Genomic DNA, 27825 nt, shown 5'->3' with positions numbered 1-27825 from the left:
ACCACATTGTCAATAATAGACACCACATTGTCAATGAATAAACACCACATTGTCAGTGAATAGACATCACATAATCAGTGAATAGACACCACATTGTCAATGAATAGACACGACACTGTCAGTGAATAGACAAAACATTGTCAGTGAATAGACACCACATTGTTAGTGAAGACACCACATTGTCAGTGAATAGACACCACATTGTAAGTGGATAGACACCACCTTGTTAGTAAATAGACACAACTTTGTCAGTGAATAGACACCACATTGTCAGTGAATAGACCCAACATTGTTAGTGAATAGGCACCACATTGTCACTGATTAGACACCACACTGTCACTTAATAGACAAAACATTGTCAGTGAATAGATACAACATTGTAAGTGAATAGACACAACATTGCCAGTGAATAGACACAACATTGCAAGTGAATAGACACCACATTGTCAGTGAATAGACACAACATTGTCAGTGAATAGACACAACATTGTCAGTCATAGAAACCAGACTGTCCAGGAGTTGAAGGTCCAGGATCCGTGGGTACAAGTGGATGACCTCCCTACTGTTCATGCTTGCCTTGTCTGAGGTCCATGATGAGGTCGAGAGCGAGGTCCTGCACATCCTGGTTCTTGTCAGTCGTCAACTGCTGCAGGAAGTGCTCCGGTAGCTGTGTAGGAGAGACATCAACGTTATGGGTGCTGCGGGAGACACACGTCGCCACTTTGTATTAGCGTCAGAATATACTCTACTCATTCCTGGTGTAACGCATAAATACTTTTCCTACCCGTTTAAAAAGTACACAAACAATATGTGTAAAATTATCCTGCCGGAATACGGAAGATCGGTGGTTCGATCGCGTCATATCAAAAGACGTTAAAAGATGGTTTTTGTTGGTACTCTGTCTGGCGCTCGGCATTAAGGGGCTAAAAAAGGACTGGTAGGCTCGGAGTCAGTATACTGTGTCTGAGTGGGGTATTCATGTTAAACTGCGGCATGGTATCTCGAAAGTGGCTGTAAACCCCATTTCACCTTACCACCTTACCACCTTATCTACACTGGTTTACAAGTCACCAAACCCGACCACCGATTCCCATTTGACCCCATCAAAGAAGTTCAGTATCCGAGTGGCTGAATCCAACAGTTTCGTTTTGAATAGGTGTGTACAAACAGTAAACTACGTTTATTACGAACACTCTTATAAAGAAGTGACCGATATAACGAACAAATGTTTTAGTACCTGCCATTTGTTGTATATATGCTGTATATACGCCTATAACGAACTACGGTTATTACGAACTTAAATAAGTGGTCCTTTTGAGTTCGTTATAACCGTAGTTTACTGTATGTTGCTGTGTAAATGATGTCTTCCCATGCTGGCCTAGATTGTCCACTCCCATGCCAACATCCATGTCTGCCTACTGTATGGCAAATTGATATACCAACATACAGTACATTTATAAAGAACACGCTTATAAAGAACTGACGGATATAACGAAATGTGTTTTGATCACGTCCATTTGCTGTATAATTGCTGTTTATATGATGTATATATGCTTATAACCATCTACGGTTATAAAGAACTAAAATTAGTGGTCCCTTTGAGTTCGTTATAACCGTAGTTTGCTGTAAAGAGACAATCTAACCCCGTGCATAATTCTGCGGATCGTGAATTACAACATGGCTACTCACCGCCTCTGCCAGCTCATGCATGATAGCGGTGTTGTGTTCGTCAGCCACCAGGGAGTGTACCACACGCAGCGTGTTCAGGCGATTCTCACAGTCAGGCTCCTCTGAAAATACACTGTCAATATAGGGGACTCGATTCGCCTAAGTTGAATGTTGACCGGCAATATTAATGCGACCTGTAAATAATCGAACCAGGACCAGACAAACTAGTGGTTGACATTAGGAGCAACGACCCACGCCGTCGGGGCGCATACCTCGCAATCAACCAAGCCACCGAGTCCGACAATCCGCTCCCAGACTTCGGTATTGTACTTTTTTGTCTGGTTACTCAAATTGTACTGTTGTACTTGTTTGTTCGTTTGTTGTTTGACGCCACAGTCGGCAATATTTCAGCTGCATGACAGGTCTGAAAATAATCGAGTCCGGACCAGACAATCTAGTGATTGACGTCGTAAACTTGATCTACACAATTGGGATACAATGACATGCATCAACCAAGGCAGAGAGCCTGACCACCCCATCTTGTTAGTCGCCTCTTACGACATGCATAGGTTGCCGAAGACTAATTCTAACCAGGATCAAATTGTAGTATGTCAATCATATAGTTAATAATTACGGTTAGGGAGCAATACAAAAGTTGAATGAACGACATAAAAACCTGATTTCTAAAACATATCCACCACCCCAAACATACTTGTGAATATGTTCAATCTGAAATCAGATCTGTGGGCTCGCTACTGCTACACAAATATCTGGGGACATCCCATTGCAGGTCACGTCAGAACGACCGTTCGTAAAGTTTGACTGACCAATGAAATAACTAACAAGAAGTCGAAAATAGCTAATCAGAAAGCAGTTTTCTCGAGCTTTACTGCACTGGTTTCAAACTGGCTAATTACTATTCCAGACTATGATTTATAAAATAGGCATTCCAAATTTGGGGATCATTGAACAAAAGAAAATTTTGTAATGTCTAATAGATGGCCGAGATTGTATGGCAGTACTTCCCTCGGGCTATGGAAAGTATCCTCCCTTACACATGTTAATCCCATTGAAGCCAGAGATAGATGATTGTTTTACCCCAAGTGTCGTTCGGAATGGTTAATTTCTAAGTCAAAATGTGAGCTGTTTAATACATTCCCATGGACAATTTGTAGACTTATCAACGACTTCATTGAATTGAAAGTTAAAACATACATTTCTATAACATCGTTAGTATACCCAATAGGGGTGTCACGATAAATCGAAATATTGATATATTGCTAGTGGTAAGCATCTTCAAGTCAATAAATCGATTGTTAAATCAGTTTCCGATCAATAGTATCGTTTTCAGATAGGAATATCGATAGTTTCGATTGTATTTACCATATCAATAAAATACACGCACTGCTGTTGAAATTTGTTTTTCTTTTGATCATGAGTGGTAGTAATTTACACATGGTAATGTGGAAGTTTCCTTTTTTTAAATTATTAGGGTAAAGAAAAAACAAATCAGTCATATCTCAAACTTTACTTTTTATTTGTTGTTGTTATGGTTATCACATTCAAAGGAAACTTCAGTTCCAAGGTTTAATTCAACTCTAACATCCATCGAAAATGATACACTGAAAACTATCGATATTTATCGCAATCGTTGCTTGCAATAACAATAGTAATTGCAATAGTTTCTTTCAAAATCAATAGTTATCGCAATAGTGATTTCCAGACCAATAGTCACCCCTCATACCCAATTGGGGCGTGAAGATTACCTTGTAGGTGCCAGGCGAGAAGCCCAATGATGCCAGGCTTGGAGCAGATGTATTTGAGGGCCCTCTGGTTGATGCTCAGGTTGTATAGAGACATCAACAGCAGGCTGCAACACAGGACGTAATGTCAGTTGGATTCAACAGTATTTCAACTATAATTAAAGACACAGAGAGAGTGAGTGAACACTGTGGAATTATACCAGCATTAGAAATTAGCACTAGTCCTGTAGTCCTTGCAAAACTGCCCAATAGTTAAGGTATCATAAGGACCAGTAGAAATTTGCCATTTTTAAGGATTTTACTATATTTTATCATTATAAGGACTAGTGGACTAAAAATGTTAGTTTCTACCACTGATTAAACCGTTTGATTTGTGTATTTTTTAACGTCACACACATGTCAACGTTATGCCTGTATATAATCGATTCTACATAAGACAATCCAGTGATAGATGTTGTGAGCAACGATCCAAGTCAGTGACGATCACAAGCAATCCACTAGGCCACTGAGCCTGACCACCCCATCTATTTGAGCACCTGGAATCCCCACCGGGAGGAAGAGGAATTGGCCAACGATTCTAGTCATACATAGCCGTGGCCGTTTATTGTGGGAGCAAAACCCACGAGCCTGTCTTTGGTGCAGACACAGTCAACAGGACAAAAGTCCGATCTGCGAACCCTGGCACAACTAAGGGACATAACTCAGTCTACAACAGCGAATCACGGAGCCATCCCTTGTTCCCAACAGTTGTGCAATCCTGGACGATATATAATATATGGATGTTGAAATTATTACTAACAATAGTCTAACATGCAATAAGACAGGTGAACACTACAACAAAAGGTTCTTACTTTTTGGGGTTGATGCACGGTCATCGATCCCAATTGCGTGGATCGATGCTCATGATATCAATCTCTGGATTGTCTGGTCCAGACTCAATTATTTTACAGACCGCCGTCATATAGCTCTAATATTTCTGAGTGCGGCGTAAATCAACAAACAAACCAACCAATCTTACTTTTTGAGCCGTGCACTTTTTTTCAATGGGGCGTCAGCGAGGAAGTTTGTGAATGTGTCGACTAGATGGCGCCCGCTGTCACGCGAGATGAGGAAATCTCGTCCGTATGCTGAGGCGGCAACATCTACGTTATTCAACAAATATGATAATGATACTCACATTTAAGGTCGTTTTAATTGAACACTTCCAGTGTTAAATCTAAATTTTCTCGAATTCTCATCTGTCGGACGCTCAAATAGTTATCATGAAACCATCACACCGTCAACTGGGTCTACTTTGAGATTCTACACAAAAAATGCATATTGAAAAATATACAACGGGCACAACACTTGTGTGATAACAACTCGTTCAAGTCGCTGAGCGACTATTGTTTTGCGCCGCACTCAGCAGTATTCCAGCTACATGGCTTGCAGATGGGCAGGTTGGCACACAATCTTGATCACATATAGTAAGCGCCTGTCTTTAACAGTCGGTTCTTGTGACCAGCTTGGGATGGGGTGTGCAAGTTTCCAGTTGTTAGTTACGGTTTGGTTTGTTGTTTTACGCCGCACTCAGCAATATTCCAGCTATATGACGGCGGTCTGTAAACAATCGAGAACATCGCTCCACGCAATTGGGATCGATGACATGCATCAATCAAGTCAGCGAGCCTGACCACCCAATCCCGTTAGTCCCCGTTTACGTCAAGCATAGTCGCCTTTTACGGCAAGCATGGGTTGCTGAAGACCTATTCTAACCCGGATCTTCACGGGTCTGTTAGTTACAGATATAAATTGTATGCTCACTCTGTTAGTTACAGAGTGAGCATGCGATTTATATCACTATACTAGCGGTAACATTGAGGAGAGGGCCAATAATGTATATATTGGCTTCATGAAAACTTACCCATGGCTAAAATTAAACACGACCTTTTGTCAAGAGCAGGAATCGTTCATCAATTTCATTATTTCACTATACATTTTCAGTTTCAGTCGTGGGAGGAAGCGTTATTAAAAATTGCAAATTTCGGCCCTGATAAAAAAATTGATGTATGAAACTAAAACTGCTACGGCACATAACATCGACTATAACTGTATTGGACATCATATTTACAAACTGATGAGATGCATCAGTTCTTAAATTAAATGTCTTCAGATGTATTACAGGAATCAAATTGATTAAATATACGGTTCAAATTACCGTTAGATTGGTCAGGAATCAGATAAATGCATGAGCACGAATAGCTGACACATTCAAAATCTTGCCTGTCAGGTGAACTGTCAGAGTTTAGCATTCAGGAAACACTTCAAAATTCTGATCGCCTCCCGTATTCACCATATCTTCCCGAGGCAAGGGAATTAACTGGGAAGTCCAGTTTCAACCCTTGCGAACTAGGCTGGAATTTGTTGGTTCGATTGTGACGGCACCAGTGGTTATTTTGAGTTATGTCTCTTCTGTGTCCCCCCTACTGGCCAATCAGATTCCACCTCTCATATCTATTGCACTTGCTTCAAACAAATGGCGGCGCCCAGTCAAGACGATTTCATCGATAATAAATTGCAATACAACGTGTTTTCCCTCGCAAAGTGCATCAAATCACTTGAACAACTTGATTAAAAACAGGAACAGATTTGAAAAAATATCTGTCGACGCCCAGTTGATGGTACACATGCCATCAAACGAATTTGGTACGGCGGTTGCCATGTTATTTACGAACCGGATGCCAATTTCGATACGGGATTTTGATTGGACTATGCATAGACTCGTTAGTCCATCGAATACTCCGTAATTGCAGCCTAGTTCAGCAAGGGTGGAAACTGGACTTTTAAAGTCAGTTTACTCCCTTTCCTCGGGAAGACGGAGCGCTCGTTCTCCCTTGTTCAACTTACTGGTGATAATACCCACAAGCGCTAGGATGAAGCCCGACTCATCTGACTGTTCCTGGGGCCAATCATCTTTATAGGCAGACACGTAGCTCTCCACGGTCGACGTTACTAGACTCAGGAAGTCGTCGATCTTTGTCTGAAACAAATTTTGAATCTCCAGAACGTATCAAAAGCTGAGTGAGTGTGTCTTGTGTAACGCGGCTGAACTGTATTTCAAGTCTATCTCCTGCGTGTCAGCTTAATGGAGGATGGAATGATGCATGTCTTAGAGATTTACCACTCAATTACAGTCATCGTTCTAGCAAACTAGGAATCGGGGCCAATCTGGGTGTTAGTACCCGCGATCTTCACATTCTGGCACACTAAGGGACACAACTCTGCACACAATGACATTTGCAATAATGTTAGCTAAACTGTTGGAGTGAGTGAGTGAGTTTGGTTTTAAGCCGCTTTTAGCAATATTCCAGTATTATCACGGCGGGGAACACCAGAAATGGGCTTCACACATTGTACCTATGTCGGGAATCGAACCCGGGTCTTCGGCGTGACTAGTGAACGCTTTAACCACTAGGCTACCCTAACGCCCCAAACGAACTGTTGGATGACCTATGGTCGATCACTACCAAACTGTTGGATGACCTATGGTCGATCACTACCAAACTGTTGGATGACCTATGGTCGATCACTACCAAACTGTTGGATGACCTATGGTCGATCACTACCAAACTGTTGGATGACCTATGGTCGATCACTACCAAACTGTTGGATGACCTATGGTCGGTAGAGATGAAAATGAAACTGGCCCTACTTCATTCTCGACTACAAGATTTTAATGACAGTGGTTGTTCACACTATTACAAACAGGTTCGATTCTTTCCATGTGGTGCTTGTCGTAAGAGGCGACAAACGGGATCTGTTGGCCAGACTCGCTGACTTGGTTGACGCATGTCATCGATCCCAATTGCGTGGATCGATGCTCATGAAATTAATCACTGGATTGTCTGGTTCAGACTCGATTATTTACAAACCGCCGTCATACAGCTGGAATATTGCCGAGTGCGGCGTTAAACAACAAACCAACCATCTTTCCATGTGGGTACAGTCTGTGAAGCCCACGTCTTGGTGGCCTGCCACGATATTGCTTGGATATTGCCAAAATCAACATGATTTGTGATCATGAAACCTATTTGTACATCTACTTACTTGATAGTTACTTGGTAGGAGTGTGCAATACCCAAGCTGAAAGACATTGAGTCTATATGGAACGGGATAGGTATACACCAGATATGCATATTCTCGCAGAATACATGCCAACATTGTACCGATTTCAGACCCCTGATTCATCTTAGCCAAGGAACAAAAAGGTGTTTGTTGTGGACACTCACCCCGCTAAGTAGTGTCTGCACTGTGTCCTGGGACCGTGACACTCTCCACAGCAGTGTGCAGCACGAGATTCCTAGGCTGGAGCTGAAGTCCGACTGCTGGCTGAGTTGCTCCGTCAGCTCCTGCACCTCACACCGGAGCTGCAGGTTGCCCTGAAACACTCACATGTGTAGTGACACCTCCATTGAGATGCGACACATCCATTGATATACGGAATCTGCATTGAGATGTGACACATCTATTGATATACACCATATGCATTGAGATGTGACACATCCATTGATATGCATCTGCATTGAGATGTGACACATCCATTGATATGTGACATCTGCATTGAGGTGTGACACATCCATTGAGATGTGACACATCCATTGATATACATCTGCATTGAGATGTGACACACCCATTGATATGTGACATCTACATTGAGGTGTGACACTTCCATTGAGATGTGACACATCCATTGATATACATCTGCATTGAGATGTGACACATCCATTGATATACATCTGCATTGAGGTGTGACACATCCATTGATATGTGACATCTGCATTGAGGTGTGACACATCCATTGAGATGTGACACATCCATTGGTATACATCTGCATTGAGATGTGACACATCCATTGATATACATCTGCATTGAGGTGTGACACATCCATTGAGATGTGACACATCCATTGATATATATATCTGCATTGAGATGTGACACATCCATTGATATACATCTGCATTGAGATGTGACACATCTATTGCAATACGACATCTGCTTTGAGATGTGACACATCCATTGATATACATCTGCATTGATATGTGACACATCCATTGATATACATCTGCATTGAGATGTGACACATCCATTGAGATGTGACACATCCATTGATATACATCTGCATTGAGATGTGACACATCCATTGATATACATCTGCATTGAGGTTTGACACATCCATTGATATACGGCATCTGCATTGAGATGTGACACATCCATTGAGATGTGACACATCCATTGATATACATCTGCATTGAGATGTGACACATCCATTGATATACATCTGCATTGAGGTTTGACACATCCATTGATATACGGCATCTGCATTGAGGTGTGACACATCCATTGCAATACGACATCTGCATTGAGATGCAACACATCCATTGCGATACGACATCTGCATTGAGATGTGACACATCCATTGCAATACGACATCTGCATTGAGATGTGACACATCCATTGCAATATGACATATGCATTGAGATGTGACACATGCCAAACATGATGCAGTTAATATTTCTCAGCCCCTAACAGGAATAAGAGTTTCCAGGGTGAGCTGTAAACACCCTGCCCCTGTATACCTCAATAACCTACACCATGTCTACAGTCTTCACGCAGTGAAGTGCGCATATTGCAACTGTGCTATCATATTTCAAGCCATTCTCGAAACTTCCTGCTATATTTCACAAAATACAACTACTTTCACTTTATCCTTATCAATGCAATGCAATGAAATATCCCTTCTTGTCTCTGCAGACTGAAAGAGGGTGCTTAAATGATGTTACCGTTTCGCTTCCTGGTCGGCAAATTAGAGGTACCTGTCCTTTCTTCAAAATCAGACAAAATGTTGGATTTCTACGGTCACCTTCGGGGCCTGAGCGTCATAATAGTATTTAAGATGGGCACAATGTGTCATAACATACCAGAAGTCACTTCTTCAGCTGCACCTGTATTAAGTCTTCAGAGTTCCAGATAAGCTTCTTGTGTTGTGGGTATTTTAACCATGCATTTTAAAATCATTGGGTATCAGTAATTCTATCTGGGTATTCAAATTTCTGTTATCCACTAGTTTTTACACATGTGGGTATTTAAGTTAGATATTTAAAAACACTATTCATCTAGTCCCTGCAAACTGGTGTCGTGTGGGTTCGAGAGCTTTATAGGACTCAAAAATTCCACGATACTTCCACAAGAAAGTGTGATGGCAAATGATCATGATGTAACTGTCATCGTGGAGTTTGGCAAGGTTGACGGAATGCCCGTTTATAATTTCAAAATAAGTTGCTGATTTGCTAATCGAATAGCAGAGTTACTTCACAATATTTTGATGCTATGCACCAGTTTTATTTTTGTAGCGTATCTGTAATGTTCGTTGCGTATTTGATACGCTTGGATCTTATTTTACTGCGTATTTCTGCATTTCTGATGCGTATTTTACGCAGATACGAAGATACGGAGCTCTGAATCTTTAAAAGGCATTTATGAGTGATACACATCAGGAAGAGAACGTATGGACGTCAACTTCTTTATTATGAGGATGACAACGTTTCGGAGTATATACTTACTATTTCATTCACCTGATGAAGGAATACGTATATACTCCGAAAATGTATGTTCCTCATAATAAAAAAAATTGACATCCATAAATTCTCTTCCTAACACCTGTATTGACTTCTTGATTAGCTAAACATCCGCCTATATGGTTCTGCTCTTATCATTCAATAGCAATAGCTAAAAAAACGGCCTCCACATGCAGATGACCGTTTAAAGTGAACAACAACATGACTGTACCTCCTTCTCCTTCTGACACTCTGCCACTGAAGCCTCGAATCTGGTCCTCCACTGCCCCATCTCTGCCTCAACCACGGCATCCCTCTGTCTCAGGCGCTCTACCTCTGTCCAACATGGAATTGTGATAGCTGTCATACAAACACGTACAGGATCGCTGTATAGCGGTGTACAGGTATTTACACGACTCGAAATAGTACTGAATACGTTTGGAAAATACCGCTAAACTGCGTTTTTAAGTCGAAGTAAAATTATGAATTTCAGAATTAGCAACAGATATCTGAAATCGAAAAAGCGAAACTATTCACGACCAGCGCCCTTGACATAATCCGTTTATTACGTAGCGTTGTGGCGCTGCAACATACAACAGAATGGAGGACGGAGTGTAGTCTAAATAACGCTCGAAGCCTTGTGTATGGATCCATTTCGGACTTTCAAAACGAAAACAAAAATAAAATCGAAGATTACATAGCAGTAACTGTGTGCTAACAATGTGATATTTTTGGTGAAATACGCGGGGTGAACCACACGCACATTCGGCGACGTCGTCAATTGAAAAGTCAGTCTAATGCAAGTTGGGTTATTTTCATTTAGGTTCATAACAGATGAAAGAATGCATGCAACAGTTTGCGGTACATATAGCAAAAAACGAATCATTGTTGAAACAAACTGGACTACAAAAGCCATCACTACCGACAGGAAGCAGGTCAAGCAGTAGTACAAAAAGGATTTTGTCTGTTTGTTTGTTGTTTAACGCCGCATGCACTCAGCAATATCCAAGCTATATGACGGCGGTCTGTGAATAATTGAGTCTGGACCAGACAATCCAGTGATTACCATCATGAGCATCGATCCACGCAACTGGGAAACGATGACATTCTTCAACCAAGTCAGCGAGCCTGAACCCGTTAGTCGCCTTTTACGACAAGCATAGTCACCTTTTACGGCAAGCATGGGTTACTGAAGACCTATTCTACCCAGGATCCTCACGGGGGGAGACAAGCATGGGTTGCTGAAGACCTATTTAACCCCGGATCTTCGGGGGTGGGGGTGGGGGGTGAGGGGGGTGGGGGGGTGGGGGGACAAGCATGGGTTGCTGAAGACTTATTCTACCCCAGATCTTCAGGGGTCAGTGCAAATAAAAAGAAGAGATATCATATAGAAAGACTAGCGTGACGGGCACTTGTAGATACATGGATGATCAGACACTCGGTCCCATAAGAACTACATACATGAATATTGCTGGACAGATAAGAGTCCAGGACGTGAGTGAGTTAAACTGTATCACATGCATACACTGCATGGAACCGGATAAGCTGCGTAAAGTAAACAAAATAATCACGTAGCCCAATAATGTTTGAGCTGCTTGCGTAAAAATACAATAGTAAACAATTTGCCCAAAATAGCCTTTTCTGCTTGCATAGTCAAATATATTTACACGCCTTTATTGACTGATCAAATGCATGGGTCTCCTATTCATGCACTCAGCCGCACTGAATACTGCATTAAATGGGCAAAGTCCGCTGACTGTATCTGGCAGGTAGTGCTAATAATGGACGAGATAGTACTACATAGACAGTGAGTCAGGAAGTACTACAGACATACTGGACTAGACAGTACTACATAGACAGTGAGTCAGATAGTAGCACATTGACAGTGAGTCAGGAACTACCACAGACATACTGGACTAGACAGTACTACATAGACAGTGAGTCAGGAAGTACTACAGACATACTGGACTAGACAGTACTACATAGACAGTGAGTCAGGAAGTACTACAGACATACTGGGCGACACAGTACTACATAGACAGTGAGTCAGGAAGTACCACAGACATACTGGACTAGACAGTACTACATAGACAGTGAGTCAGGAAGTACCACAGACATACTGGACTAGACAGTACTACATAGACAGTGAGTCAGGAAGTACCACAGACATACTGGACTAGACAGTACTACATAGACAGTGAGTCAGGAAGTACTACAGACATACTGGACTAGACAGTACAACATAGACAGTGAGTCAGGAAGTACTACACACATACTGGACTAGACAGTACTACATAGACAGTGGGTCAGGAAGTACTACAGACATACTGGACTAGACAGTACTACATAGACAGTGGGTCAGGAAGTACTACAGACATACTCGACTAGACAGTACTACATAGACAGTGAGTCAGATAGTACTACAGACATACTGGACAAGACAGTACTACATAGACAGTGAGTCAGGTAGAACTACAGACATACTGGACTAGACAGTACTACATAGACAGTGGGTCAGGTAGAACTACAGACATACTGGACTAGACAGTACTACATTGACAGTGAGTCAGATAGTACCACAGACATACTCGACTAGACAGTACTACATAGACAGTGAGTCAGAATGTACTACAGACATACTGGACAAGACAGTACTACATAGACAGTGAGTCAGGTAGAACTACAGACATACTGGACTAGACAGTACTACATTGACAGTGAGTGAGGTAGTACTACAGACATACTGGACTAGACAGTACTACTTAGACAGTGAGTCAGGTAATACTACAGACATACTGGACAAGACAGTACCACATAGACAGTGAGTCAGATAGAACTACAGACATACCGGCGAGATAGTACTACATAGACAGTGGGTCAGGTACTACTATAGACATACTGGGCGAGACAGCACTACATACACAGTGGGTCAGGTAGTACTACAGACATACTGGACTAAACAGTACTACATAGACAGTGGGTCAGGTAGTACTATAGACATACTGGACTAGACAGTACTACATAGACAGTGGGTCAGGTAGTACTAGAGACATACTGGGCGAGACAGTACTACATAGACATTGGGCCAGGTAGTACTATAGACATACTGGATTAGACAGTACTACATAGACAGTGGGTCAGGTAGTAGTACCTTGACAGTGAATCAGGTAGTACTACAGACATACTGGACTAGAGAGTACTTCATAGACAGTGAGTCAGATCGTACTTCATTGACAGTAAGTCAGGTAGTACTACAGACATACCGGACTAGACAGTACTACATAAACAGTGAGTCAGGTAGTACTATAGACATACTGGACTAGACAGTACTACATAAACAGTGGGTCAGGTAGTACTACAGACATACTGGACTAGACAGTACTACATAGACAGTGAGTCAGATAGTACTTCATTGACAGTAAGTCAGGTAGTACTACAGACATACCGGACTAGACAGTACTACATAAACAGTGAGTCAGGTAGTACTACAGACATACTGGACTAGACAGTACTACATAGACAGTGAGTCAGATAGTTCTTCATTGACAGTAAGTCAGGTAGTACTACAGACATACCGGACTAGACGGTACTACATAGACAGTGAGTCAGACAGTACTACATAGACAGTAAGTCAGGTAGTACTGCAGAGATACTGGACTAGACAGTACTACATTGAAAGTGAGTCAGGTAGTACTACAGACATACTGGACTAGACAGTACTTCATAGACATTGAGTCTGATAGTACTACATAGACAGTGAGTCATGTAGTACTACAGACATACTGGACTAGACATTACTACATAGACAGTGAGTCAGATAGTACTACAGAGATACTTGACTAGACAGTACTACATTGACAGTCAATCAGGTAGTACTACAGACATACTGGACTAGACAGTACTACATTGAAAGTGAGTCAGGTAGTACTACAGACATACTGGACTAGACAGTACTACATAGACAGTGAGTCAGATAGTACTACAGACATTCTGAACTAGACAGTACTACATTGACAGTAAGTCAGATAGAACTACATAGACAGTGAGTCAGGTAGTACTACAGACATACTCGACTAGACAGTACTACATAGACAGTGAGTCAGATAGTACTACATACATACTGGACTAGAGAGTTCTACATTGACAGTGAGTCAGGTAGTACTACAGACATACTGGACTAGACAGTACTTCATTGACAGTGAGTCAGATAGTACTACAGACATACGCGACTAGACAGTACTACATTGACAGTGAGTCAGGTAGTACTACAGACATACTGGACTAGACAGTACTACATTGACAGTAAGTCAGGTAGTACTACAGACATACTGGACTAGACAGTACTTCATTGACAGTGAGTCAGGTAGTACTACATTGACAGTAGGTCAGGTAGTACTACAAACATACTGGACTAGACAGTACTTCATTGACAGTGGGTCAGGTAGTACTACATTGACAGTAAGTCAGGTAGTACTACAGACATACTGGACTAGACAGTACTACATAGACAGTAAGTCAGGTAGTACTACAGACGTACTGGACTAGACAGTACTAAATAGACAGTGAGTCAGGTAGTACAACAGACATACTTGACTAGACAGTACTACGTAAACAGTGAGTCAGATAGTACTATAGACGTACTGGACTAAACAGTACTACACTGACAGTGAGTCAGGTAGTACTACAGACATACTGGACTAGATAGTACTACATTTACAGTAAGTCAGGTAGTACTACAGACATACTGGACTAGACAGTACTACATTGACAGTGAGTCAGGTAGTACTACATACATACTGGACTAGACAGTACTACATAGACAGTGAGTCAGAATGTACTACAGACATACTGCACTAGACAGTACTACATTGACATTAGGTCAGGTAGTACTAAATTGACAGTGAGTCAGGTAGTACTACAGACATACTGGACTAGACAGTACTACATAGACAGTGAGTCAGGTAGTACTACAGACATACTGGACAAGACAGTACTACATAGACAGTAAGTCAGGTAGTACAACAGACATACTCGACTAGACAGTACTACATAGACAGTGAGTCAGGTAGTACTACAGACATACTGGACTAGATAGTACTACATAAACAGTGAGTCAGGTAGTACTATAGACATACTGGACTTAACAGTACTACCTACAAAATGAGTCAGGTAGTACTACATTGACAGTGAATCAGGTAGTACTACAGACATACTGAACTAGACAGTACTACATAAACAGTGAGTCAGGTAGTACTATAGACATACTGGACTTAACAGTACTACCTAGAAAGTGAGTCAGGTAGTACTACATAGACAGTGAGTGAGTGAGTGAGTGAGTGAGTGAGTATGGTTTTACGCCGCTTTTAGCAATATTCCAGCAATATTACGGCGGGGGACACCAGAAATGGGCTTCACACATTGTACCAATGTCGGGAATCGAACCCGGGTCTTCGGCGTGACGAACGAACGCTTTAACCACTAGGCTACCCGACCGCCCCACATAGACAGTGAGTCAGGTAGTACTACAGACATACTGGACTAGACAGTACTACATAGACAGTGAGTCAGTACTACTACAGACATACTGGACTAGACAGTACGACATAGACAGTGAGTCAGGTAGTACCACAGACATACTGGACTAGACAGTACTACATAGACAGTAAGTCAGGTAGTACTACAGACATACTGGACAAGACAGTATGACATAGACAGTACTTATGGTAGTACTACATACATACTGCACTAGACAGTACTACATTGACAGTGGGTCAGGTAGTACTACATTGACAGTGAGTCAGGTAGTACTACAGACATACTGGACAAGACAGTACAACATAGACAGTAAGTCAGGTAGTACAACAGACATACTCGACTAGACAGTACTACATAGACAGTGAGTCAGATAGTACTACAGACATACTGGACAAGACAGTACTACATAGACAGTGAGTCAGGTAGAACTATAGACATACTGGACTTGACAGTACTACATTGACAGTGAGTCAGATAGTACCACAGACATACTCGACTAGACAGTACTACATAGACAGTGAGTCAGATAGTACTACAGACATACTGGACAAGACAGTACTACATAGACAGTGAGTCAGGTAGAACTACAGACATACTGGACTAGACAGTACTACATTGACAGTGAGTCAGATAGTATCACAGACATACTCGACTAGACAGTACTACATAGACAGTGAGTCAGATAGTACTACAGACATACTGGGCAAGACAGTACTACATAGACAGTGAGTCAGGTAGAACTACAGACATACTGGACTAGACAGTACTACATTGACAGTGAGTGAGGTAGTACTACAGACATACTTGACTAGACAGTACTACTTAGACAGTGAGTCAGGTAATACTACAGACATACTGGACAAGACAGTACTACATAGACAGTGAGTCAGGTAGAACTACAGACATACCGGCGAGACAGTACTACATAGACAGTGGGTCAGGTAGTACTATAGACATACTGGGCGAGACAGCACTACATACACAGTGGGTCAGGTAGTACTACAGACATACTGGACTAGACAGTACTACATAGACAGTGGGTCAGGTAGTACTATAGACATACTGGACTAGACAGTACTACATAGACAGTGGGTCAGGTAGTACTAGAGACATACTGGGCGAGACAGTACTATATAGACATTGGGCCAGGTAGTACTATAGACATACTGGATTAGACAGTACTACATAGACAGTGGGTCAGGTAGTAGTACCTTGACAGTGAATCAGGTAGTGCTACAGACATACTGGACTAGAGAGTACTTCATAGACAGTGAGTCAGATCGTACTTCATTGACAGTAAGTCAGGTAGTACTACAGACATACCGGACTAGACAGTACTACATAAACAGTGAGTCAGGTAGTACTATAGACATACTGGACTAGACAGTACTACATAAACAGTGGGTCAGGTAGTACTACAGACATACTGGACAAGACAGTACTACATAGACAGTGAGTCAGATAGTACTTCATTGACAGTAAGTCAGGTAGTACTACAGACATACCGGAGTAGACAGTACTACATAAACAGTGAGTCAGGTAGTACTACAGACATACTGCACTAGACAGTACTACATTGACAGTGGGTCAGGTAGTACTACATTGACAGTGAGTTAGGTAGTACTACAGACATACTGGACTAGACAGTACTACATAAACAGTGAGTCAGGTAGTACTATAGACATACTGGACTTAACAGTACTACCTAGAAAGTGAGTCAGGTAGTACTACATTCACAGTGAATCTGGTAGTACTACAGACATACTGGAATAGACAGTACGACATAGACAGTGAGTCAGGAAGTAGTACAGATATACTGGACTAGAGAGTACTACATAGACAGTGTGTCAGATAGTACTACATTGACAGTGAGTCAGGTAGTACTACAGACATACTGGACAAGACAGTACAACATAGACAGTAAGTCAGGTAGTACAACAGACATACTCGACTAGACAGTACTACATAGACAGTGAGTCAGATAGTACTACAGACATACTGGACAAGACAGTACTACATAGACAGTGAGTCAGGTAGTACTATAGACATACTGGACTTAACAGTACTACCTAGAAAGTGAGTCAGGTAGTACTACATTGACAGTGAATCAGGTAGTACTACAGACATACTGAACTAGACAGTACTACATAGACAGTGAGTCAGATAGTACTACAGACATACTGGACAAGACAGTACTACATAGACAGTGAGTCAGGTAGAACTACAGACATACTGGACTAGACAGTACTACATTGACAGTGAGTCAGATAGTACCCTAGATATACTAGACTAGACAGTACTACATAGACAGTGAGTCAGATAGTACTACAGACATACTGGGCAAGACAGTACTACATAGACAGTGAGTCAGGTAGAACTACAGACATACTGGACTAGACAGTACTACATTGACAGTGAGTGAGGTAGTACTACAGACATACTGGACTAGACAGTACTACTTAGACAGTGAGTCAGGTAATACTACAGACATACTGGACAAGACAGTACTACATAGACAGTGAGTCAGGTAGAACTACAGACATACAGGCGAGACAGTACTGCATAGACAGTGGGTCAGGTAGTACTATAGACATACTGGGCGAGACAGCACTACATGCACAGTGGGTCAGGTAGTACTACAGACATACTCGACTAGACAGTACTACATAGACAGTGGGTCAGGTAGTACTATAGACATACTGGACAAGACAGTACTACATAGACAGTGAGTCAGGTAGAACTACAGACATACTGGACTTGACAGTACTACATTGACAGTGAGTCAGATAGTACCACAGACATACTCGACTAGACAGTACTACATAGACAGTGAGTCAGATAGTACTACAGATATACTGGACAAGACAGTACTACATAGACAGTGAGTCAGGTAGAACTACAGACATACTGGACTTGACAGTACTACATTGACAGTGAGTCAGATAGTACCACAGACATACTCGACTAGACAGTACTACATTGACAGTGAGTCAGATAGTACTACAGACATACTGGACAAGACAGTACTACATAGACAGTGAGTCAGGTAGAACTACAGACATACTGGACTAGACAGTACTACATTGACAGTGAGTCAGAATGTACTACAGACATACTGGGCAAGACAGTACTACATAGACAGTGAGTCAGGTAGAACTACAGACATACTGGATTAGACAGTACTACATTGACAGTGAGTGAGGTAGTACTACAGACATACTGGACTAGACAGTACTACTTAGACAGTGAGTCAGGTAGTACTACAGACATACTGGACAAGACAGTACAACATAGACAGTAAGTCAGGTAGTACAACAGACATACTCGACTAGACAGTACTACATAGACAGTGAGTCAGGTAGTACTACAGACATACTGGACTGGATAGTACTACATAAACAGTGAGTCAGGTAGTACTATAGACATACTGGACTTAACAGTACTACCTAGAAAGTGAGTCAGGTAGTACTACATTGACAGTGAATCAGGTAGTACTACAGACATACTGAACTAGACAGTACTACATAGACAGTGAGTCAGATAGTACTACAGACATACTGGTCAAGACAGTACTACATAGACAGTGAGTCAGGTAGAACTACAGACATACTGGACTTGACAGTACTACATTGACAGTGAGTCAGATAGTACCACAGACATACTCGACTAGACAGTACTACATAGACAGTGAGTCAGATAGTACTACAGACATACTGGTCTAAACAGTACTACATTGACAGTGAGTCAGATAGTACCACAGACATACTCGACTAGACAGTACTACATAGACAGTGAGTCAGAATGTACTACAAACATACTGGGCAAGACAGTACTACATAGACAGTGAGTCAGGTAGAACTACAGACATACTGGATTAGACAGTACTACATTGACAGTGAGTGAGGTAGTACTACAGACATACTGGACTAGACAGTACTACATTGACAGTGAGTGAGGTAGTACTACAGACATACTGGACTAGACAGTACTACATAGACAGTAAGTCAGGTAGTACAACAGACATACTCGACTAGACAGTACTGCATAGACAGTGAGTCAGGTAGTACTACAGACATACTGGACTAGATAGTACTACATAAACAGTGAGTCAGGTAGTACTATAGACATACTGGACTTAACAGTACTACCTAGAAAGTGAGTCAGGTAGTACTACATTGACAGTGAATCAGGTAGTACTACAGACATACTGAACTAGACAGTACTACATAAACAGTGAGTCAGGTAGTACTATAGACATACTGGACTTAACAGTACTACCTAGAAAGTGAGTCAGGTAGTACTACATAGACAGTGAGTGAGTGAGTGAGTGAGTGAGTGAGTGAGTGAGTATGGTTTTACACCGCTTTTAGCAATATTCCAGCAATATTACGGCGGGGGACACCAGAAATGGGCTTCACACATTGTACCAATGTCGGGAATCGAACCCGGGTCTTCGGCGTGACGAACGAACGCTTTAACCACTAGGCTACCCGACCGCCCCACATAGACAGTGAGTCAGGTAGTACTACAGACATACTGGACTAGACAGTACTACATAGACAGTGAGTCAGTACTACTACAGACATACTGGACTAGACAGTACGACATAGAGAGTGATTCAGGTAGTACCACAGACATACTGGACTAGACAGTACGACATAGACAGTGAGTCAGGTAGTACCACAGACATACTGGACTAGACAGTACTACATAGACAGTAAGTCAGGTAGTACTACAGACATACTGGACAAGACAGTATGACATAGACAGTAATTATGGTAGTACTACATACATACTGCACTAGACAGTACTACATTGACAGTGGGTCAGGTAGTACTACATTGACAGTGAGTCAGGTAGTACTACAGACATACTGGACTAGACAGTACTACTTAGACAGTGAGTCAGGTAGTACTACAGACATACTGGACAAGACAGTACAACATAGACAGTAAGTCAGGTAGTACAACAGACATACTCGACTGGACAGTACTACATAGACAGTGAGTCAGATAGTACTACAGACATACTGGACAAGACAGTACTACATAGACAGTGAGTCAGGTAGAGCTACAGACATACTGGACTTGACAGTACTACATTGACAGTGAGTCAGATAGTACCACAGACATACTCGACTAGACAGTACTACATAGACAGTGAGTCAGATAGTACTACAGACATACTGGACAAGACAGTACTACATAGACAGTGAGACAGGTAGAACTACAGACATACTGGACTAGACAGTACTACATTGACAGTGAGTCAGATAGTACCACAGACATACTCGACTAGACAGTACTACATAGACAGTGAGTCAGATAGTACTACAGACATACTGGGCAAGACAGTACTACATAGACAGTGAGTCAGGTAATACTACAGACATACTGGACAAGACAGTACTACATAGACAGTGAGTCAGGTAGAACTACAGACATACCGGCGAGACAGTACTACATAGACAGTGGGTCAGGTAGTACTATAGACATACTGGGCGAGACAGCACTACATACACAGTGGGTCAGGTAGTACTACAGACATACTGGACTAGACAGTACTACATAGACAGTGGGTCAGGTAGTACTATAGACATACTGGACTAGACAGTACTACATAGACAGTGGGTCAGGTAGTACTAGAGACATACTGGGCGAGACAGTACTACATAGACATTGGGCCAGGTAGTACTATAGACATACTGGATTAGACAGTACTACATAGACAGTGGGTCAGGTAGTAGTACCTTGACAGTGAATCAGGTAGTGCTACAGACATACTGGACTAGAGAGTACTTCATAGACAGTGAGTCAGATCGTACTTCATTGACAGTAAGTCAGGTAGTACTACAGACATACCGGACTAGACAGTACTACATAAACAGTGAGTCAGGTAGTACTATAGACATACTGGACTAGACAGTACTACATAAACAGTGGGTCAGGTAGTACTACAGACATACTGGACTTAACAGTACTACCTAGAAAGTGAGTCAGGTAGTACTACATTGACAGTGAATCAGGTAGTACTACAGACATACTGAACTAGACAGTACTACATAGACAGTGAGTCAGAATGTACTACAGACATACTGGGCAAGACAGTACTACAAAGACAGTGAGTCAGGTAGAACTACAGACATACCGGCGAGACAGTACTACATAGACAGTGGGTCAGGTAGTACTATAGACATACTGGGCGAGACAGCACTACATACACAGTGGGTCAGGTAGTACTACAGACATACTGGACTAGACAGTACTACATAGACAGTGGGTCAGGTAGTACTATAGACATACTGGACTAGACAGTAGTACATAGACAGTGGGTCAGGTAGTACTAGAGACATACTGGGCGAGACAGTACTACATAGACATTGGGCCAGGTAGTACTATAGACATACTGGATTAGACAGTACTACATAGACAGTGGGTCAGGTAGTAGTACCTTGACAGTGAATCAGGTAGTGCTACAGACATACTGGACTAGAGAGTACTTCATAGACAGTGAGTCAGATCGTACTTCATTGACAGTAAGTCAGGTAGTACTACAGACATACCGGACTAGACAGTACTACATAAACAGTGAGTCAGGTAGTACTATAGACATACTGGACTAGACAGTACTACATAAACAGTGGGTCAGGTAGTACTACAGACATACTGGACAAGACAGTACTACATAGACAGTGAGTCAGATAGTACTTCATTGACAGTAAGTCAGGTAGTACTACAGACATACCGGAGTAGACAGTACTACATAAACAGTGAGTCAGGTAGTACTACAGACATACTGCACTAGACAGTACTACATTGACAGTGGGTCAGGTAGTACTATATTGACAGTGAGTTAGGTAGTACTACAGACATACTGGACTAGACAGTACTACATAAACAGTGAGTCAGGTAGTACTATAGACATACTGGACTTAACAGTACTACCTAGAAAGTGAGTCAGGTAGTACTACATTCACAGTGAATCTGGTAGTACTACAGACATACTGGAATAGACAGTACGACATAGACAGTGAGTCAGGAAGTAGTACAGATATACTGGACTAGAGAGTACTACATAGACAGTGTGTCAGATAGTACTACATAGACAGTGAGTCAGGTAGTACTACAGTAACGTAATGGACAAGACAGTACTACGTAGACAGTGAGTCAGGTAGTACTACAGACACAAAATGGAGTAGACAGTACGACATAGACAGTGAGTCAGGTAGTACCACAGACATACTGGACTAGACAGTACTACATAAACAGTGAGTCAGGTAGTACTACAGACATACTGAACTAGACAGTACTACATAGACAGTGAGTCAGGTAGTACTACAGACATACTGGACAAGACAGTATGACATAGACAGTGAGTATGGTAGTACTACATACATACTGAACTAGACAGTACTACATAGACAGTGGGTCAGGTAGTACTACAGACATACTGGGCGAGACAGTACTACATAGACTTTGAGTCAGGTAGCACTACAGACATACTGGACTAGACAGTACTACATAGACATTAGGTCAGGTAGTACTACAGACACATAATAGGCTAGACAGTGTTACATAAACAGCGAGTCAGGTAGTACTAGAGACACATAATGGACTAAACATTACTACATAGACAGCGAGTCAGGTAGTACTACAGACACATAATGGACAAGACAGTACTACGTAGACAGTGAGTCAGGTAGTACTACAGACACAAAATGGAGTAGACAGTGTTACATAGACAGCGAGTCAGGTAGTACTACAGACACATAATGGACTAGACAGTACTACATAGACAGCGAGTCAGGTAGTACTACAGACACATAATGGACTAGAAAGTACTACATAGACAGCGAGTCAGGTAGTACTACAGACACAAAATGGAGTAGACAGTGTTACATAGACAGCGAGTCAGGTAGTACTACAGACACATAATGGACAAGACAGTACTATGTAGACAGTGAGTCAGGTAGTACTACAGACACAAAATGGAGTAGACAGTGTTACATAGAAAGCGAGTCAGGTAGTACTACAGACACATAATGGACAAGACAGTACTATGTAGACAGTGAGTCAGGTAGTACTACAGACACAAAATGGAGTAGACAGTGTTACATAGACAGCGAGTCAGATAGTACTACAGACACATAATGGACTAGAAAGTACTACATAGACAGTGAGTCAGGTAGTACTACAGACACAAAATGGAGTAGACAGTGTTACATAGACAGCGAGTCAGGTAGTACTACAGACACATAATGGACGAGACAGTACTACATAGACAGCGAGTCAGGTAGTACAACAGACACAAAATGGAGTAGACAGTGTTACATAGACAGCGAGTCAGGTAGTACTACAGACACATAATGGACAAGACAGTACTACGTAGACAGTGAGTCAGGTAGTACTACAGACACAAAATGGAGTAGACAGTGTTACATAGACAGCGAGTCAGGTAGTACTACAGACACATAATGGACTAGACAGTACTACATAGACAGCGAGTCAGGTAGTACTACAGACACATAATGGACTAGAAAGTACTACATAGACAGCGAGTCAGGTAGTACTACAGACACAAAATGGAGTAGACAGTGTTACATAGAAAGCGAGTCAGGTAGTACTACAGACACATAATGGACAAGACAGTACTATGTAGACAGTGAGTCAGGTAGTACTACAGACACAAAATGGAGTAGACAGTGTTACATAGACAGCGAGTCAGATAGTACTACAGACACATAATGGACTAGAAAGTACTACATAGACAGTGAGTCAGGTAGTACTACAGACACAAAATGGAGTAGACAGTGTTACATAGACAGCGAGTCAGGTAGTACTACAGACACATAATGGACGAGACAGTACTACATAGACAGCGAGTCAGGTAGTACAACAGACACAAAATGGAGTAGACAGTGTTACATAGACAGCGAGTCAGGTAGTACTACAGACACATAATGGACTAGACAGTACTACATAGACAGCGAGTCAGGTAGTACTACAGACACAAAATGGAGTAGACAGTACGACATAGACAGTGAGTCAGGTAGTACCACAGACATACTGGACTAGACAGTACTACATAAACAGTGAGTCAGGTAGTACAACAGACACAAAATGGAGTAGACAGTGTTACATAGACAGCGAGTCAGGTAGTACAACAGACACAAAATGGAGTAGACAGTGTTACATAGACAGCGAGTCAGATAGTACTACAGACACATAATGGACTAGACAGTACTACATAGACAGCGAGTCAGGTAGTACAACAGACACAAAATGGAGTAGACAGTACTACATAGACAGCGAGTCAGGTAGTACTACAGACACATAAGAGGCTAGACAGTACTACATAGACAGTGAGTCAAGTAGAGCTACAGACACATAATGGACGAGACAGTACTACATAGACAGTGAATCAGGTAGCACTACAGACACATAATGGACTAGACAGTTCTACATAGACAGTGGGTCAGGTAGTACTACAGACACATAATGGACGAGACAGTACTACATAGACAGCGAGTCAGGTAGTACTAGAGACACATAATGGAGTAGACAGTGTTACATAGACAGCGAGTCAGGTAGTACTACAGACACATAATGGACGAGACAGTGTTACATAAACAGCGAGTCAGGTAGTACTAGAGACACATAATGGACGAGACAGTACTACGTAGACAGTGAGTTAGGTAGTACTACAGACACAAAATGGAGTAGACAGTGTTACATAGACAGCGAGTCAGGTAGTACTACAGACACATACTGGACTAGACAGTACTACAAAGACAGTGAGCCAGGTAGTACTACAGACATACAATGGACAAGACAGTACTACTAGACAGTGAGTCAGGTAGTACTACAGACATACAATGGACAAGACAGTGCTACTTGACAGTGAGTCAGGCAGTACTACAGACATACAATGGACAAGACAGTACTTCTAAACAGAGGGTAGTTATGAATACCTTCCTGCAGTGAGTCAACTCTGGCTGTGGCTGCAGACAGGCCACTGTTTATCACCTTTGGCAGGTTGACTTTCAGCTGGGAGGTTTCTGTGGCCAGCTGAGACAAGTCGTTCTTGTGAACCAGAACATAGTCCTTGGGTACCTGGGAAGGAAAGACGGGTGATTCTCTAAGGTTAAGTGGGTAGAAAATTGAAATATCTTTAATATCTTTAAAAACTATAATATTTTTACATAGCTAATTGATTATGAGCACGTTGAGTGGAGTAATTCCTTTTCAAAAAGGCATCAGCATGTTTTCTAATAAGCACGGATATTTTATACAGGAACTGTTTACCATATCATAACAATATTAACTGACAATCCTAGTTCCTCAGGGATCTATCCACAATCAAACTAGGCAGGCAAGTTAAGAAAACCATAATTTTGCTTTGTTCAAATACAATTTATTTTAAACAAATTCAGAAACTACTTTAACTTTGCATGCAAATTTCAAAATATGTTTAAAGTTGTTAAGTGTGATAGATACCATGAATACATACATTGGCGGTTCATATACAGGGTTAGAATTTAACACAAGCCCGCTAAGCCCAGGGCTTGTAAAGTTCCGGTGGTCTGGGCTAGGACGAATTTCCCACTTTTCCCATTGTTTTATAATTAACATTACAAGGGCATTTTATCTTTACCAGGACTAGTAAAGGTTTTGAGTTAAGTTCTAAACTTATTCATGACCTAAGTTAACGATGTAAGATTTGTGAGGGTCCTACTGTCCCACCTGAATCGAGCCTCAGACTTGGAGACTTGTTCTATTGTAGCCGAGAGCCTCGATAGGGTCGGACAGTTGAGACATGGCGGTGATGTGGATCATGTCTTGGCTGTAGGAAACCCATCGAAGCGATCGTCGAGTTCTTTTATTTAATATTTTTTTCTATGTGGAATCCTGGAAGTTCACACTCGAGGAAACAATTATTGGACCTACGTAGTTGGGGGCAAGTGATCCGGGAAGACATTGGAAGGCCAAATACTGTCTGAAAATATTTTATGATTTGTAGCCAACCGAAGTGGTAGTAGACACGCTATGCAGCACATTCGCTTTTCTAACGGGTCGATCCGTAGCCCCCAGCTCGGACACATTTAACCCTCATGGTGCCTGGCCGTCAGCTGATGATGGTTATAATTTTCATTTTGCGCACACAGTGTTTGACATCTTAATTCACGGTTGAAAAGGGACATTTTTACGGGACTGTGAGTGAGTGAGTTAAAATTTAACGTCACATCGGCATTATTTCAGCAAAAAAGTACTATATTCAAATTAGATATACTTAGACAATAAAAACCTGTCGTCGAAGGACAGTAAAATAACTACATTTATCACAGATTTTATGTAAACCTATCAGATAACCATAAAAATATGACACCATACGCAACAAAACAAGATAAAAATGAGCCATAGATCACCAGCCAGCGAAGGTCGATCACCATACTAGGGTTCACGGGGACTTAGAGTGCCTTTGCTACCTACATGGACCCCAACAGGATTTACACCATCCCTTCAGTCATTGGCGGTTATAATTTTCCGGGACTGTAGATGGTCCCGTAGCACTTAGGGGAGGTGGAAAGTGAGGGACCATATTTGGTTCCGTGGCACCAAAAGGGTTAGCTAACTATCACAAACATATACCTGGTCCGCCTTGAGTACTTCCTGTAGTTTATGCCACTCCCCCTGTAGAGTCTGGTAGTTGTGCGTCACCTCCTCCAGGCGAGCCTTCTGTGCAACAATATATCGACACGTCACCATCCACGAAGCAAAATATGAAAGAATGTTATCATTTCGCTGTTGTCAAAAACCTTTGTTATATTTACCATTTCCTTTAAGACCACTTCTTGCTCTTCAAAAGTGCCACGGGATTGAGCTAGTACCAAGCTTTCAGACATTGCGAATAAGAGAGTTGTCAATATGATTTCATGAAAAAACGTCTGCTCATGAGAATTATCTCCCTTCGTACGGGGAGGCAACTCTGTTTATAATATAGCATGATCGCTAAATAAAAACCCTTTCCCGCTCTTTCGAGTCAGTGCATCAATGTTAATAGTATATTCATTATGTGTTCATGATATTGTTTCATAAACTTCTTTTGTTTGCAAGTTGATTCGTATGATAAGTCATTTGACATTCCCCAAACGTATATTTGTATTTGTCAACATTTATTGCCCTTGGCTAATACTGTTCAACGTATATATATAATTAAACGATATATTCCGACAATTATTTAAAAATGTAAATGCCCATATATACATA

At 41.7% G+C, this 27825-nt stretch overlaps 1 protein-coding gene across 1 annotated transcript; it reads right to left on the bottom strand.

The window, feature by feature from the left end:
• Window positions 1–559: 559 nt before the first annotated feature.
• Window positions 560–27324, bottom strand: LOC139457146 (heat shock factor 2-binding protein-like). Its single transcript, XM_071238574.1, has 9 exons — window positions 27208–27324; window positions 25530–25671; window positions 10257–10360; window positions 7700–7849; window positions 6318–6450; window positions 4450–4573; window positions 3435–3538; window positions 1690–1790; window positions 560–667 (listed from the first exon to the last, which is right to left on the bottom strand). Exons 1-9 carry the CDS (start codon window positions 27322–27324, stop codon window positions 560–562), a joined length of 1083 nt encoding a protein of 360 aa, XP_071094675.1.
• Between the last annotated feature and the right edge of the window lie 501 nt (window positions 27325–27825).

This window comes from Haliotis cracherodii, unplaced genomic scaffold (genome assembly GCF_022045235.1).
Source record: "Haliotis cracherodii isolate W230 unplaced genomic scaffold, xgHalCrac1.p SCAF_12, whole genome shotgun sequence".
NCBI classification, from domain to species: domain Eukaryota; kingdom Metazoa; phylum Mollusca; class Gastropoda; order Lepetellida; family Haliotidae; genus Haliotis; species Haliotis cracherodii.
This window is presented reverse-complemented; position numbering and strand designations above follow the sequence as displayed.

Bases quoted from the DNA above. Each gene is read 5' to 3' on its own strand.
- LOC139457146 (XM_071238574.1), bottom strand. From the start codon at position 27,324: ATGGTGACGTGTCGATATATTGTTGCACAGAAGGCTCGCCTGGAGGAG. The intron at 25,672-27,207 runs GTATATGTTTGT...TTTCCTTCCCAG, and splicing joins AAGTACTCAAGGCGGACCAG to GTACCCAAGGACTATGTTCT. The intron at 4,574-6,317 runs GTAAGTTGAACA...TGAATAACGTAG, and splicing joins GCTTGTGGGTATTATCACCA to ATGTTGCCGCCTCAGCATAC.